Raw genomic sequence first — 13890 nt, forward strand, 5'->3', positions numbered from 1 at the left:
GCTAGCAAATGGAAAAATAGGAGAAGAAATCTGATTCGAGAAAACTTCCAGATTTTTGAACAGTTGACGTGGCCAGGACACCTTGCTTTCGATAAATCAGCAGAATGACGTGCAATGTTTAATATGCGGGTATGGAGTGGTTTGCCCTCTTGACGCCACAACGCTGCATATGACAGGGATCAGCAGTCCCCACGAGTCAACAATTCAGAGATACAATTTATTTTTATTTTATTTTTGAGAGATGGGTCGCCGCTTGTTATTACTGGACAGGATTTATCTACACATTGAAGGACAAAACATGATTCAAGTTGTCTCATTGCTCAGTTGCTCAAATGTTGAGGTTTCCATCACTGACGTGGAGGAACCTGAATGTAAAAAGGACTAGTCAGGTATGATCATTTGCACGGAGAAATTCAAAGCTTCCCAACCCAAAATCTTTTGCACATACCAGCAGACGTCATGCTCGCGCTCTGATCAAGCTCAATGACGGATAAGCAAATGGTTAGGAGCTGCGCGTGATTTCTTCGATTCTCAACTCCTCTTGAAGCATGTTGACATACTCCTGTAGTTTCCCTTGGGTAAAGTTCGATCCCGTGTGGTTAGTTTGTTGCAATTTGTCAATCAATTTATTTTTCAGGGGGAGTCGGTTGGTCTGGCCTAAGCCATCCATGATTTTCAGCAAGATTGCGTATGGTGGAATGGTCATGTCTCTGTCCGCGAGGCGTGCTGCCGCGCGCATGAAATCCTCAACATACTCAGATATTGAAGAGAAGTTATCAGGGCTCATATGCCAGCATTGAACTAGCATCTCAAAGTCTGTCACTTTTCGCTCTTCCTCCATTTGCTTCAAGATTGCGGTGTAGGTTTCGTCTGCGAACCACGTCGCTTGCTCTGTTCGGTTTAGCTGCCGGAGTAGACTGGAAGATAGATTATCCTTAAGCCATTGCGCCACGGTCAATGATAATTGTTCCCATGTCTCGAAACTCGGGTTGTTCTTGCGAGGGCGCCTAGTATTCATGTCAATGATATCGGTTAGGTCCTCTCTAGCTAGCACAGCCCGGATATCCTTATCCCAATCTTCGAATTGATGAGCGATATGAAGGGGGTTACCCAGTTCGGTGAGCGTGGCTGGTATTGGCGGCAAATTATTTGCCTGTGTCCTGGCAGCTTCGATGCGGAGTGCTTCGCCTAGCCAATCATCGAGCTCTTCGTTGTCGTTTTCCATATTGTTGGTTATCGTCGAGTCCCGGTTGCTTGAAACTGATATGACCCAGGTTTTTGCTGACTCCTTTCACTTCTTCTCGCTTCGTTCTGTGCTTTGACACGATGGGAAATTTTTTGCGTCCTGTATAGCCCCTCCAGGGCGTCCAGGGAGGACTGATATCCTGTTAGGAGATACTAAGTTGAAGGGACCGAGATTGTAGATGTGCGTAGAGGAAGGAGCCTCAGAGTATCTTCTAGAGATGACGGGAAGACAGCTTAGCTACCTTAGCCATATCACAATGGTCTGAGATATGAAGCCACTAACACAGGTTTGTCATAAAAAGTTTGCCATAACAAGCTGATAGCCACGCGTGGCTGCGTGAATATAGGGGAATTAAAGGAGGTATTACTTTGGAAGTGAGAGTTTAGTGAAGAATCATGTCAGTGTCTATTGGGCAGGCTAATATGATGTCCCCCTAGCTCGAGCTTTAACCCGTTTGTCTCTATCTTTGGAACAACCTTCAAAAGGTGATATAACAATTTACAAGTATTCATTCGATCCCAAGCTGCATATATTATTATTGACACAGGAACTTGAACTTGACAGTGAGACAACCGAGTATTGTAGTGGTACAAGGTTTGATATTGATAAATCCTCATCACTTCTCTTATCTGTAAAGACTTCAAGATCTTGACGATATTACAGTATTCCAAAAGATTCCACTTGAGTAGTTCTCAGTTCTCTTACCTGTATCGCAAGGTCGAATGGATGAACCTCTTTGCGATCAGCTTAATGGGCATGCTTGTTCCTCCGAGTCCAAGTCACGGTCATTCATTCACTCAAAATAACAGCCCAGTTTAAGTTGACCTCAACTTGATGTGCTCTTAGATCCAATGCCAGTGGGAACATTCAAGTTGATTCCGACGTCAATATATATACCTACTACTAGTAGTACCCAGTGTTAGCAGCCGTGATGATCTTCGGCTTTTCATGCAATGACGATGGGAATTCTTGATATTGAATGTCGCACTGTCCGTGAAAAATCAATCGGCGAAAAAGAGCTTCAAGGTGTTCATTCAGTTGATCATCAGGCACTGGGTTGACTGCCATGAGTAGGTCCGAGTCAGCGGGGATGTGTGGCGTGGAGTTATGTCATTGTGAGTGGAAATACCGCCTACACAGGTGGACACTACTACGGGATGACAAATTCCACCTGCATATTTTATTACCACGTCATCTACAAACTATTACTACACACAACCAATAGATAACATCTGACCCGTCACTCCCCAAATCACGATCTTCCCTTCTTTTAACCTCGTCTCTCTTCGTGGTGAAGAAACTACGAATACTCCATGCTCAACTTACAGTTTTAAATCCTATCACTGTGCTATACTCCAAGAAGACTCTTGCCAGTTGGCCTACGCGGTGTTCTTGCCACAGTAACGGTTCAATAGCTCAACTTCAACGCGCCCGTGAGGCTCCGTCCGTTCTGAACATGGCGACTAAAGCGGATCCCGGCGACACCAACTTCACCGTATTTATACGTCTGCCGTTCCCACGAAATAATTTTGTTGATCCACCGCCGGTATGATTTGTTTTATTACAGTCTAGTCATTCTCTTTATTAACTGCTTCTACCGAGTTAGGTGGAATGGAATGCCGCTAAAGACCAGGCATTATGGGATATTCTATCCCGACCATCCAGAGGAGATGGGATTGATTGTATGTCATGGATTTCGGAGATTTTAATCTTTATCTGACTAACCGATTGACAGGGAAATCACTGTATCTATTCCAACGTTCTATTTCATACCCATCGAGGTATGATGCTAACACTGTTGAAGAGCCGATAGCTTTGATGTCACATTGCAGTTTTTGCTGCAACAAGCCGCTTGGCTGTATGATCGACAATTCTCACACGTTCGGGCCCAGATGCGGAAGTATGATCCAACCGCACAGTCAAACTCACCTTCTCCGGCTCCTGGGTCAATTTCTGGGAGCATAGCCTTAGGGGGACCAGCGGCAAAAGGTGGCGGCACAGGTGGTATGTATCAGAATTTGCGACCTCTCACAGTATAGGCGGGCTGCTAATCAGTGACCAGGATTACGAGCGCCTCTTCGACAAGGTTCTCAACAGAAGGATATACCACAGCGAGGTCTGATCCTATCACTTTATCCCATTTCTCCTGATTCCGACCTCGGGACGGGTACTTTGGTATATGTACGGTATGAAGCTCTAACACTCTATACAGTCAGTGGTCATGCGAGACGGACAAGCTCTGCATCAACAACAACTATTAATCAATTCCGTGTCTCTGGGGAGCCTTCCCGTACCGATACCCCAACTGCAGAAGGCACTGAACAGCCACGAGACTCTATATCTAATCGCCCACCAGCTAATAAACGCGAGCAACCTCCTATAGCATCCTTCCTGCGGTCTCCCTCGCTGGAAGAGGAAGATATATTATCAAGCTCGTCTGACTCTGAAGAAGACTTGCAACCCGCCGCACACCGGTTCAGACGGTTCGGTCAATTCTCAATGCACCGTGCTAGTCTTCGTGATGATGAGAATGATGAAGAAGATGATACCCCAGCATTCTTACCCACATCTCACGACCTTGAAAGGGCCGCACGGGATCGTGCAAGCCCTGTAATGGGCAGCACCTTACGCATAAACGCAGACCGTGCGCCCGTTCAACGACGTCGTATCCCTGATCGAACTGTCACCACTGTTCCACTGGGTTCTGAATCCTCCACGAGCTCCATGAGCTCTGGTGTTCCCGTCGCTGTACACGGTGAAATTCGGCGGTCTGCACACGGCAGTGGAACACTCGGCCCACAACGTGTAGGTGAACCCACTCGACTCAGTCCTCATAAGTCAAATGCTTCAGGCAGAGAGGCGAGCGATGGGACACCGAGCATGGGAAGCAGCTTCAGCGATTTAGATGGTGAGTCAACCTCGACATGGGTCATCCTATCTCACCATATTGATTGAGACCCAGATACAAGCGTTACCCAGTCGGCCATGGAGGAAGCTCTTATGAGCAATATGCAGCACGGAGGGATGGCTAGCCGAATGAGCACTATTAGCCAGGCTTTGCGCAGTCGTTATTTGCAGTAAGGCTTCGTTAGTCACTTTCCATAGTTCAATTCAATTGTTCCATGAAGCTTGGTTTGGCATATTGGGATTTTTAGGATAGCCAGGGGTCATATGACATTTCGATCGTGAAAGCATTGAAACTTGTTAGTATTTACGGGTTCCCGAGGTTCCTGGGGATTGAATACTCCACCCCCACTGTTTCCTCCCGCCATCTGTTCCCCCACGGACTGAATTCCGGGGAAGCAATTACCCGAATGACCCACCGCTAAACTCATAGCGTGGGCCAATCTCTCCTACCGGTGTAAGTAAGATCGGATTCGGGTATCTCTACCCCGAAGTGCCTTGGCTTGCGTGGGGGACTGGCCCACCAGAATGGCGGGGGAATTGAGGAGTTGTCTGAAGAGCTGTAGGCGAGTGATCGGGTGACAGTACTTATTTCCCCGGAGAGCCAAGTTCTTGCCAGTGAAATTCAAATCCCAGTTTCTCGCACAAGAACAGATCCGCCAATTTCCTTCCAAAACATAGGATCCCTCCCATTTTCTCTCAATGGCCTCATCACGACCCCCCGCGCCAGACGTTCACAAGGCTGTGAACCTGCTAATTGACAACCTTGTCAACATCAAAGATGAGACTGGCAAATTCCTCCTACACCTCCCCGACGGCCGCGTAATTGACACGAAATCCTGGGCAGGATGGGAGTGGACACACGGTATCGGTCTCTACGGTGTATGGCAGTACTACGAGATGACCGGCGATGAGAGATTGCTGAAGATAATCGAGGATTGGTTCGCCGACCGATTCGCCGAGGGAGGAACCACAAAGAACATCAACACCATGGCGGTATTCCTTACGCTCGCCTACGTTTACGAGAAGACTGGCAATGTCACATATCTCCCTTGGCTCGATGCTTGGGCCGAATGGGCAATGTACGAATTACCGCGTACCCGTTATGGTGGCATGCAACATATCACATATATCACAGAGAACTACCAACAGCTCTGGGATGATACTTTGATGATGACAGTGATGCCGTTAGCCAAGATCGGAAAGCTCCTCAACTGCCCTGAATACATCGCCGAGGCTAAGAAACAATTCCTGCTTCACATCAAGTACCTTTTCGACACGAAGACCGGTCTCTTCTTCCACGGGTGGACCTTCGAGGACGGTGGACACAACTTCGCGGATGCGCGCTGGGCACGTGGAAACAGTTGGGTGACTATTGTGATCCCAGAGATCATCGAGCTATTAGAGCTGGAAGCTACCGATCCTATCCGACTACACTTGATTGAGACATTAGAGGCGCAGTGCGAGGCTCTTCAGAAGCTTCAATCAGAGTCTGGTGCCTGGCACACTTTGCTGGATCATCCAGACTCTTACCTGGAGTCATCTGCGACCGCCGGATTCGCCTATGGAATTCTTAAGGCTACCCGCAAGCGATACATTGGTCCACAGTACCGCGAGGTCGCTCAGAAGGCCATCCAGTCTGTGATTAAGTATGTTGATGAGAAGGGAGAGTTGCAGAATACTAGCTTTGGTACTGGAATGGGCGATTGTCTTCAGTTCTATAAAGATATTCCATTGACGTCTATGCCTTATGGACAGGCTATGGCTATCATGGCTCTTGGAGAGTACCTACGCACATACTTTTAGAGTTAACAGGAGTTTCTGTGATGTATTAATGATTAGAAAATGCATAGACTGGCAAATTACATTGGATATCAAGTTCATCTCACATATTCTTTCCTAATCAGAGTGAATAGTTCCAAGGTTAAATCAATTGCATACATCATAATACATAAACTAGCACATAGAAATACTAGGATTCTGAAACCTGGCGTTGACCAATTTTAGGAAAGAATCAGACCCTTAAGTCGAACTAGCCATCCTTTCATTCCATGCTACTAAGATAGCCTCCGATTCCAAGGTCCCATCAGACAGACGCTGACAAGGAACGACTTACCTTCCTTGTAGCCTGTAGCAGACTTTCGAGCTGTTCCGCTGGAGTCCTTCCAATACTACACTCAGTCCCGATCCCGAAATTGGGGACCACAGCCTGTGCGGCCTTGATACGTCTCAAGTCCCCCTCTTCGTCGTCAAAATGAATGACACCAAGATACAAATCGCGATTTTGACCCAAGTTAAGTTCCCTTAGGGGTTCAAAGTATTTCACGTCATCTCTATCTTTTGGAACATGAACATGAAGCCAGTCAATCTGATGTGGCTGAAGGGCTTTCGCCAGATCATTGGCAAAATCAACGGAAAGTTTCAGATCCTCTGGATCAATGAAACGCTTGTGATCAAGATCACCATAGCAAAGATGAATACCCAGCGGAACATCATTGGGAACAATCGCAGCCATTCTTTGAATTCTATCGATTATTCCTTGTCGAACAGGACTCCAGTTAGGCTTGAAGAAGACATCTTTCATTCTTACTTGATCATACTCCAAAGCAATAACCTCGAAGCAAATATCAAGTTGAATTGCGAGGTCCTCGGCCGGAATAGTATTCACGATTGATTGCATGGCATCGTAGACCCGCTTCTCATAGAAAGGTTCAATTTGTGCTTGGACATCTGCACGACAGTGACCTTGAATACATGATAATGGGGTCGGAAGGCAGACTTGGAAGCGCACATCAACTGGGATGATTCCTTTGCTGCGGAAGTCCTTGAATTTTGCGTACAACTCTATAGCCACTCGGTCCAATTGACTTGGTTTGACATCCTCTTGACTGAAGCCTGCATGATCATCGGGCAGAGGTACGCCCCCAAGGAATGGTTCCAGTGCTTCCGAAGGGAAACATTTTGCTTCCCAACGAATCCAGTTATATCTCTCGCCAGTCTCACCATCTGGGATGTACTTAAGGCGACCTGTGAGGGACTGGCACATCGTAGAAAGAACTTCTTCATTCGAGGATAGAGGAAGGCTGCCCAGTAAGAGAGCGCCGATAGGGAGGGTGGTGTCAGCCATATTGAAAGGTCTGTGAGTGATAATAGTCTTTAAGTGAATGAGGAGAGTCTCCTTTCTGAGGTTGAAAGGGAATTCTGGTCATATTTGTAGGCAAGATTTTATCGATTCTGGTGATGAACAATGAGCCCGAACTCGCTGGATATAGAAAGGCTTCGCAGTGATGTACAAAACGGGTTAGTTGCCCAGTGGATCATCTAGTTAGGTGGGTCTCCATTGACTCTCCAAGTGGCCCGAGCTATGGCCCCGGGCATCGTGTATGAACGAGAATGGAGACGCCAGATGATGTGGAGATGATGTATGTGGTGCTAAGGCTCCCAATGGATCTATATAAAAGAAAAAAATATCTCTTAATTAGGCAATTAAGCACCAGAGTTTCCAGGCTAAAATTCTCCCTTATTATTAAGGCACACATTTTGGTAGCCATATGACTCAGGCTTCCACACTCAACGCCTCCCATATCATGATAGTCACAAGTTCACAACATAGTTGCGCCGGCCCAAATAGATTAAAACCTTAAAACCTTAGTCGGGTTGGGACGCGGTATAGGAAAAGCTAATACAAATTCAAAGTACCAAAGCTCGTTTTGGCATCGGGTACTTGATATAACCTTGGAATTGTCTAAAGTTAGAAGGCTTAATCTTCAACCTCATTTATTGTTACAGACAAAAAAAATCACAAATTCCCCTTCTCCTCTCTTCTTTCTTCTTTCTTCTTTCTCCGCAAACTCGCCTACTTCTTCAATCGATTTTTTTTTCAGCTATTACCACAACTCGCTTGCTCCCAAAATTCTCAAACCTGAATGCACTTGACAACTACCACTTGTTATCAACAACTATTAGCGAAACACAACATGAGACGGTCCTTGTTGAATCGTATCTCACGAGCCAAACCCGCCGCTACGAGGCAGTCACACCCTACCCCGATTTATAAGACTACTACCCTTGGTGGACTAATCCCCGAGTTATTATTTTCGACCTCAGACTTTCTTCCAATCGTTGATCGCATTTGTTTTTCCTTATGCAGCCATCGACTACTTGCTGTATTTCGCAAACAAATTCATCACTGGAATTGCGCTTGCTCCTCCAAGGAAAGACTCTTGATCTTGAACCGTTTGGAGCGGGATCAGCCGGAGTATATTACATGCGATGTTTGTAAAATTCTTCATCATTACGATGGACCTGAACCATTCGGACTTCAAAACCGTTCTCTGCCAGAACCTGTTCCCGTGCATTCGGGATTATAGCTGGTTTGATGCCAGTTTACGTATGAGAGCCACCTTCTGGCTTAAATCACCATTCCATCACCAACTGAGCTTCTTTCACCTCAAACTGGTGATGTGGAGTTTCTACTGGAGACCAGAAGCTGGCATAAGCGCCGATTGCCTGTCTTATTAGAAAGTGAGGGACTTCTCAAAAAGCTTACGCGGCAATACTATAATCTGGCTATGCTCACAGGATGCTCAAATATGCGACAACCCCCCTGGTCTTTATATCAGAACGCAAGACGTCTTGCTTGTCGCAAGGCGAGAAGATTTGAGTTTTAACCTGGGTGATAAATGGCCAATCACAGCCTGTGTTGAGGTATGCATACATATGAGATCATTGAATACGATATTCCCTCTTGTGCGGTCATTTTACGAAAAAAAGAGCAGAAATACATCGCTCATGATATCACATGTGAAGAATGCAATACAGAGGCGAATATTGAAGTCACTGAAATGGGCCTCAAGATAGCTCTGGTTGTGACAAAACGGGTCAATCTGGGTCCCGGCATTACGCCAGATGACATTCTTTCGAGGGCCCATGTCGATTACCGCCGTGTACCAGAGACTGAATGTATCCCAGAACACCTCTATACAAATCCTCGCTTATGTTTTGAACGTGCAGCACCCCAATCATTCAAGGAACTATGATCTCGTAACCTCGCATTCCTCAAAGATGGGCAATACCGAACGTCCTCATCTTTTCGTCAGTTACCTTGGGATAATGATATGTGGTTCATGCCATTCCAAGCTGGAGAGCGTTCTGAAGTGGCAAATGTGTCAAAGAAATGCAATTTGTTACAACCTTTGCTAGGCTGGGCAGTCTTATCTGGAAAGAATTGGAGCCATGTGCGGAGGGCTTGGGAGGTGATATCCCTCTTTATGGAAAGTGGCGGCAGTGAAGGCGGTGATTCTCCATTCAGCTGATACCTTCACAGATTTAGCTACGATAGCTACACTGCAGGCAAATCTGTGATACCTCAAAGTGGTTGGTGGGTTAACATTAACCTACATATGTCATACATCAATAGCGAACAGGAAAGCGTCCCTTATGGCTCGATCGCTGCGTGCTTACAGGCAAGTTCCCTCAATCTGTTTTTTTTTCTGTCGCCAGATAACCAGCTCGCAAAATGGAATAAAGCTGGACTTGACTGAATGCCTTTGTGCGAGACAGGGTTTTATGTTGTATCAAGGTTTAAGTGCTGCTTGTTGGGTTGGTTGGTTGATAGAGGTTGATGGCTCGGACTGAATATCATGTCATGTTTATTGATGGCTCACGGCTGCTCTTCATTATCAATCAGCAGCATGGCCTTGTCTTCGGCATTGTCTATGGTCAATCAGACTTCCAGAATCCTCAGATCTACTTGGCAACCCGAATAGGAAATCCCCACCCGTCAAAGCAAATCCAGTACGTATATGGGCATTTTCTCAATTCAATTTGTTTTTTATTTTTTGACAAAAGAGCCAAAATGATAAAAAGACGGGGTTCGACCAGTAGAGACTGCCGTGCTCGTGCTGTATGCCAACGGTGTCATAACGCTTCGAACTTTTTTCAGCAGCAATCGGAAAGGTAGCGCAGAGAGAGGTGATTCTATGAAACTGTCGAATGATGTTGTGCGGCATAGCGACAAAGTCTGCTGTCGCGAGCACAGGGCCAACAGTGAAGTCGGCTGCTCCTTTGAGGATGTCAGCGGCCTTCGGTCTGATTTGGTGGACTCCGGTTGCCAGGTTATGTGCTTCCCTACAAAGGATATAATAATCCTTGTAAATAAAGAACAATGGGAGGCCAAATGCGTTGGCGAGGGGTGCGGGGTCGGTTGGCTCGCGAGCGACCTTGATGTCTCCGACCTTGTTAAAGGCGACGGGCCACTTGGCGAAGCGTTCGTGTTGAGGAACCGATTTGACGATCTGATACACCTGCTCATCTGTGAGGCGAGCGTTGTCCGGTGGCAGGGTAACGAACTTGTCGCTGGCCCAGTCCAGGTTAGCGACCAGGTTGGGATCACCACGGTGTCTCAATATTTGACACGCTTGACAACAACCGTGATCCTCTCCCAATGCAAGCCTCGCGCAGCAGCCGAGCTCCCACTTGAGTCCATAGCGTATGTAGTACAAGCTGAATTCCTACCTACACAAACCTGAACACTTACTTCGGCATCACATCAACACCAACTCGTTCTATCGACCTAATCTATTTCACATCCAACACTGGCCAAATGTCCTTCTTCGCCTCCGAGGCAACCTACCCCCTGATCATGACTACATCTTCGACCTGGCTGAGTCTTCGTTCGTTACAAGCGCTCACCTAGTCGACTCTACAGTCACACAAATCCCCTTTTCAAACCCAGTGTATAATAATAGGTATCTCTCATGCCGGTTGCCTGTTAGCATTGTACAAGTCTTCACGCCGCGCTTCGCGCGGCACTGCCAGTGAAGCAGCGAGTATTTGAAATTTGGAGAGGTATGTCCTCAGCACGCGCGTGCTTGGCTAGATGTGTCCACATCCTCGCAGACAGGGTCCTCGGAATGTTCTACATAGTAATGACTGACACCTCTTTTTCTATAAGTACCTCCAGGGTTACCTACATGGCTATCTACTGGCTTACCTATATAAATACCTAGAGGGGAAGGTTAGCTACTACTATATAGTTAGATATAGGCGACTGGCAGCCCCACAGATATCTAAAGTGAGAGTTATCTAAAGTAGAAGTAAGAGATAGCTAACGAAAGCGGGATATATTGACATGTGCATGTTTAGATGTAACAAATAAAAGGAAAATATAGTCTATTGGTAAATCTGTGGTCTCTGAGTATTCTGCCAGACGGTGAGAGAACTCGAAACCACACTGTAGCCCAAGTAGAAAAAGAAAGGTGTAAGAAAAAGAGGTCTATAGTTGCACATGTGGGGTTGATGCTTCCCAAGACGAGATCCGAATGGTCGTACCATAGGTATCTTCAAATTGTTGAATGAGGCCTAGTCAATCGATTCAATATTAGAGGAGTTTATCGTATATCGCTTTACCAGTCCAGAATAATGTTCGGTAGAGGCCACCGTGAGGATAATCGGGATCGCATCCCGACCCGACAATGCAGAGAGTTGGAGCTTTATCGTGAACCCCACATACAATCTATACAGCGGGGTTACGGGTATAGCTACCACCTGCGCACTAGTATCGGGAGGGCTCCCGATACCCCAAAGGCGTCATGATAACAATTTTTATTTAAATCCCAGCTAGTTCAACTAATTGACTCTCATATTCTGTAAATCGCACATCATGTCTTCTGCATCACTTTTGAACTTGCGCTCCACACGCGGATTGTCATCTCGCCTTCGGCTTAAGGCCTCGGTGCCATCCATTCAGCTCCGAACAAAGGCAACAACACCTTTCCGTCTTCCCGATCCTCGAAATGAACCCAACGTGAGCAATTGCATCATTTATTGTGACAAAGCCTTTTGCTGACAGCTCTAGCCTCTATACAAAAAAGGATCGGAAGAGCGAATCAAGCTAGAGGAAGCTCTCATCAAGCTCCGATCTCAACTCCCCGTCCAAAGCAACATCTACTACAACGGCCAAGCGCAAGACAGCGCTCAATCCTGGGACCAGCCTTTGCCAGCTGAACATGCTATAGTCTTCACCAACTATCCCCTCGCGACCAAGGAACAAACACAAGCTGCCATCGAGTCTGCATTGAAAGCTAAGAAGGACTGGGAAGAGACACCATTTGTGGACCGAGCCGCAATTTTCCTTAAGGCTGCTGAGTTGGTGACTGGCAAATACCGATATGAGCTCATTGCCGCGACTATGCTGGGTCAGGGCAAGAACATCTGGCAGGGAGAGATTGATGCAGCAGCTGAGTTGGCGGATTTCTTCCGCTTGAACTGTAACTTTGCGGCAGAGATTCTTGAGAGACAGCCACCTCGAGGGGCTGATGGCGTTTGGAGGTAAGCTGCATCAAATCAGAATCTGAGTACGATTCAGCATCTAACAAATTATCAGTCGTCTCGAATACCGACCCCTCGAAGGTTTCGTCTACTCGATCTCTCCGTTCAACTTCACCGCACTGGGTGGAAACTTGATCTCCGGACCTGCCCTGATGGGTAACGTTGTGCTCTGGAAACCATCTCCATCCAATGTCTACGCAAGCGCCCTGGTCTACAAGATTCTCCTGGAGGCTGGTCTTCCCCCGAATGTTATCCAGTTCGTGACGGGAGACCCCGACAGCATTACCGACGTTGCACTCTCTCATCGCGAATTCGCCGGTTTGAACTTTGTTGGTTCTTCAGATGTTTTCCGCTCCCTATATGGTAAAATCGGTGAAGGTATTGCCAAGAAGACATACCGCGAGTTTCCTCGTGTGGTGGCAGAGACCAGTGGCAAGAACTTCCACCTGATTCACCCGACTGCTGACATCCAGAATGCTGTCAACCACACTATCCGTGGTGCCTTCGAGTACCAGGGCCAGAAATGCTCTGCCACCTCTCGCCTGTATCTGCCTGAGTCCCGGGCAGAGGAATTCCTCACTGGTCTCAAGGCTGGCGTGAAGGAAATCACCATTGGAAACCCCGATAAGAACCTCGAGGCTTTTATGGGCCCTGTGATTCACCGCCGATCATTCGACAAGATTAAGTCTATCATTGATGCTAGCAACAAGGACTCAACACTGAAGTTGATCGCTGGTGGTACTTACGATGACTCTGTGGGCTTTTACGTTCACCCAACTGTCTACCAGGTTGACCGGCCTGATCACAAGCTCTTCAACGAAGAGATCTTCGGACCTGTCCTGGCAGTTTACGTCTACCCTGATGCCGAATGGTCTTCGACTCTGAAGAAGGTCGATGAGGCAGGTGGTGGTTTCGCTTTGACCGGTGCCGTCTTCGCTCAGGATCGTCGTGCTATCCGTGAAGCCGAGGATGCTCTGCGCTACTCTGCTGGGAATTTCTATATTAGTAAGTGACTATTTCCCCGATACTACTTATCATTCGTTACCTAACTTATATTTTCTCTTAGACTGCAAGACGACAGCTGCTGTTATTGGCCAGCAATCATTTGGTGGTGCTCGCGCTAGTGGCACTAATGATAAGGCTGGTAGCTCGGATGTCTTGCGCCGATTCACTAGTCCTCGTCTTATCAAGGAGGAGTTCTTCCCTCAGGATGGTTTCCTGTACCCCAGCAACCATTAGGATGTTTTCAAGTTGTACCATTCATAGAGCGAGTTCATTTAAAATAGCATTTTGACTTATTCAATATTCATTTATTCAACGAATTCATAATTCATACTAGGACAAATAGTAGCATTCCATTTTTCACGTAGCCGCTAGTACTCCGCACTCCAAGTGCTTCTACCAATTTG

At 46.9% G+C, this 13890-nt stretch overlaps 6 protein-coding genes across 6 annotated transcripts; 3 read left to right on the forward strand and 3 right to left on the reverse strand.

Moving 5' to 3' along the window:
- Nucleotides 1–502: 502 nt before the first annotated feature.
- N7483_012974 (uncharacterized protein) lies at nucleotides 503–841 on the reverse strand (the record flags this gene model as incomplete). Its single annotated transcript, XM_057096401.1, has 1 exon — nucleotides 503–841. The coding sequence occupies one exon, from the start codon at nucleotides 839–841 to the stop codon at nucleotides 503–505; it is 339 nt and encodes a 112-aa protein (XP_056942372.1).
- Nucleotides 842–2702: 1861 nt separating this feature from the next.
- N7483_012975 (uncharacterized protein) lies at nucleotides 2703–4327 on the forward strand (the record flags this gene model as incomplete). The annotated part of the gene is made up of 7 exons (XM_057096402.1): nucleotides 2703–2792; nucleotides 2853–2928; nucleotides 2982–2991; nucleotides 3051–3250; nucleotides 3309–3413; nucleotides 3459–4154; nucleotides 4209–4327. 7 exons carry the CDS (start codon nucleotides 2703–2705, stop codon nucleotides 4325–4327), a joined length of 1296 nt encoding a protein of 431 aa, XP_056942373.1.
- Nucleotides 4328–4852: 525 nt separating this feature from the next.
- Nucleotides 4853–5956, forward strand: N7483_012976 (glycoside hydrolase family 88/105 protein; the record flags this gene model as incomplete). The annotated part of the gene is made up of 1 exon (XM_057096403.1): nucleotides 4853–5956. The coding sequence occupies one exon, from the start codon at nucleotides 4853–4855 to the stop codon at nucleotides 5954–5956; it is 1104 nt and encodes a 367-aa protein (XP_056942374.1).
- A 280-nt stretch (nucleotides 5957–6236) lies between these two features.
- On the reverse strand, nucleotides 6237–7277 carry N7483_012977 (uncharacterized protein; the record flags this gene model as incomplete). The annotated part of the gene is made up of 1 exon (XM_057096404.1): nucleotides 6237–7277. The coding sequence occupies one exon, from the start codon at nucleotides 7275–7277 to the stop codon at nucleotides 6237–6239; it is 1041 nt and encodes a 346-aa protein (XP_056942375.1).
- Nucleotides 7278–9726: 2449 nt separating this feature from the next.
- On the reverse strand, nucleotides 9727–10696 carry N7483_012978 (uncharacterized protein; the record flags this gene model as incomplete). Its single annotated transcript, XM_057096405.1, has 3 exons — nucleotides 9727–9783; nucleotides 10021–10654; nucleotides 10689–10696. 3 exons carry the CDS (start codon nucleotides 10694–10696, stop codon nucleotides 9727–9729), a joined length of 699 nt encoding a protein of 232 aa, XP_056942376.1.
- Nucleotides 10697–11813: 1117 nt separating this feature from the next.
- Nucleotides 11814–13720, forward strand: N7483_012979 (L-glutamate gamma-semialdehyde dehydrogenase; the record flags this gene model as incomplete). Its single annotated transcript, XM_057096406.1, has 4 exons — nucleotides 11814–11957; nucleotides 12009–12481; nucleotides 12537–13486; nucleotides 13548–13720. 4 exons carry the CDS (start codon nucleotides 11814–11816, stop codon nucleotides 13718–13720), a joined length of 1740 nt encoding a protein of 579 aa, XP_056942377.1.
- Between the last annotated feature and the right edge of the window lie 170 nt (nucleotides 13721–13890).

The sequence above is a fragment of the Penicillium malachiteum genome (assembly GCF_028827825.1).
Source record: "Penicillium malachiteum strain IBT 17515 chromosome Unknown utg000005l:1.0-9002435.0:326005.0-9005861.0, whole genome shotgun sequence".
Classification (NCBI taxonomy): Eukaryota; Fungi; Ascomycota; class Eurotiomycetes; order Eurotiales; family Aspergillaceae; genus Penicillium; species Penicillium malachiteum.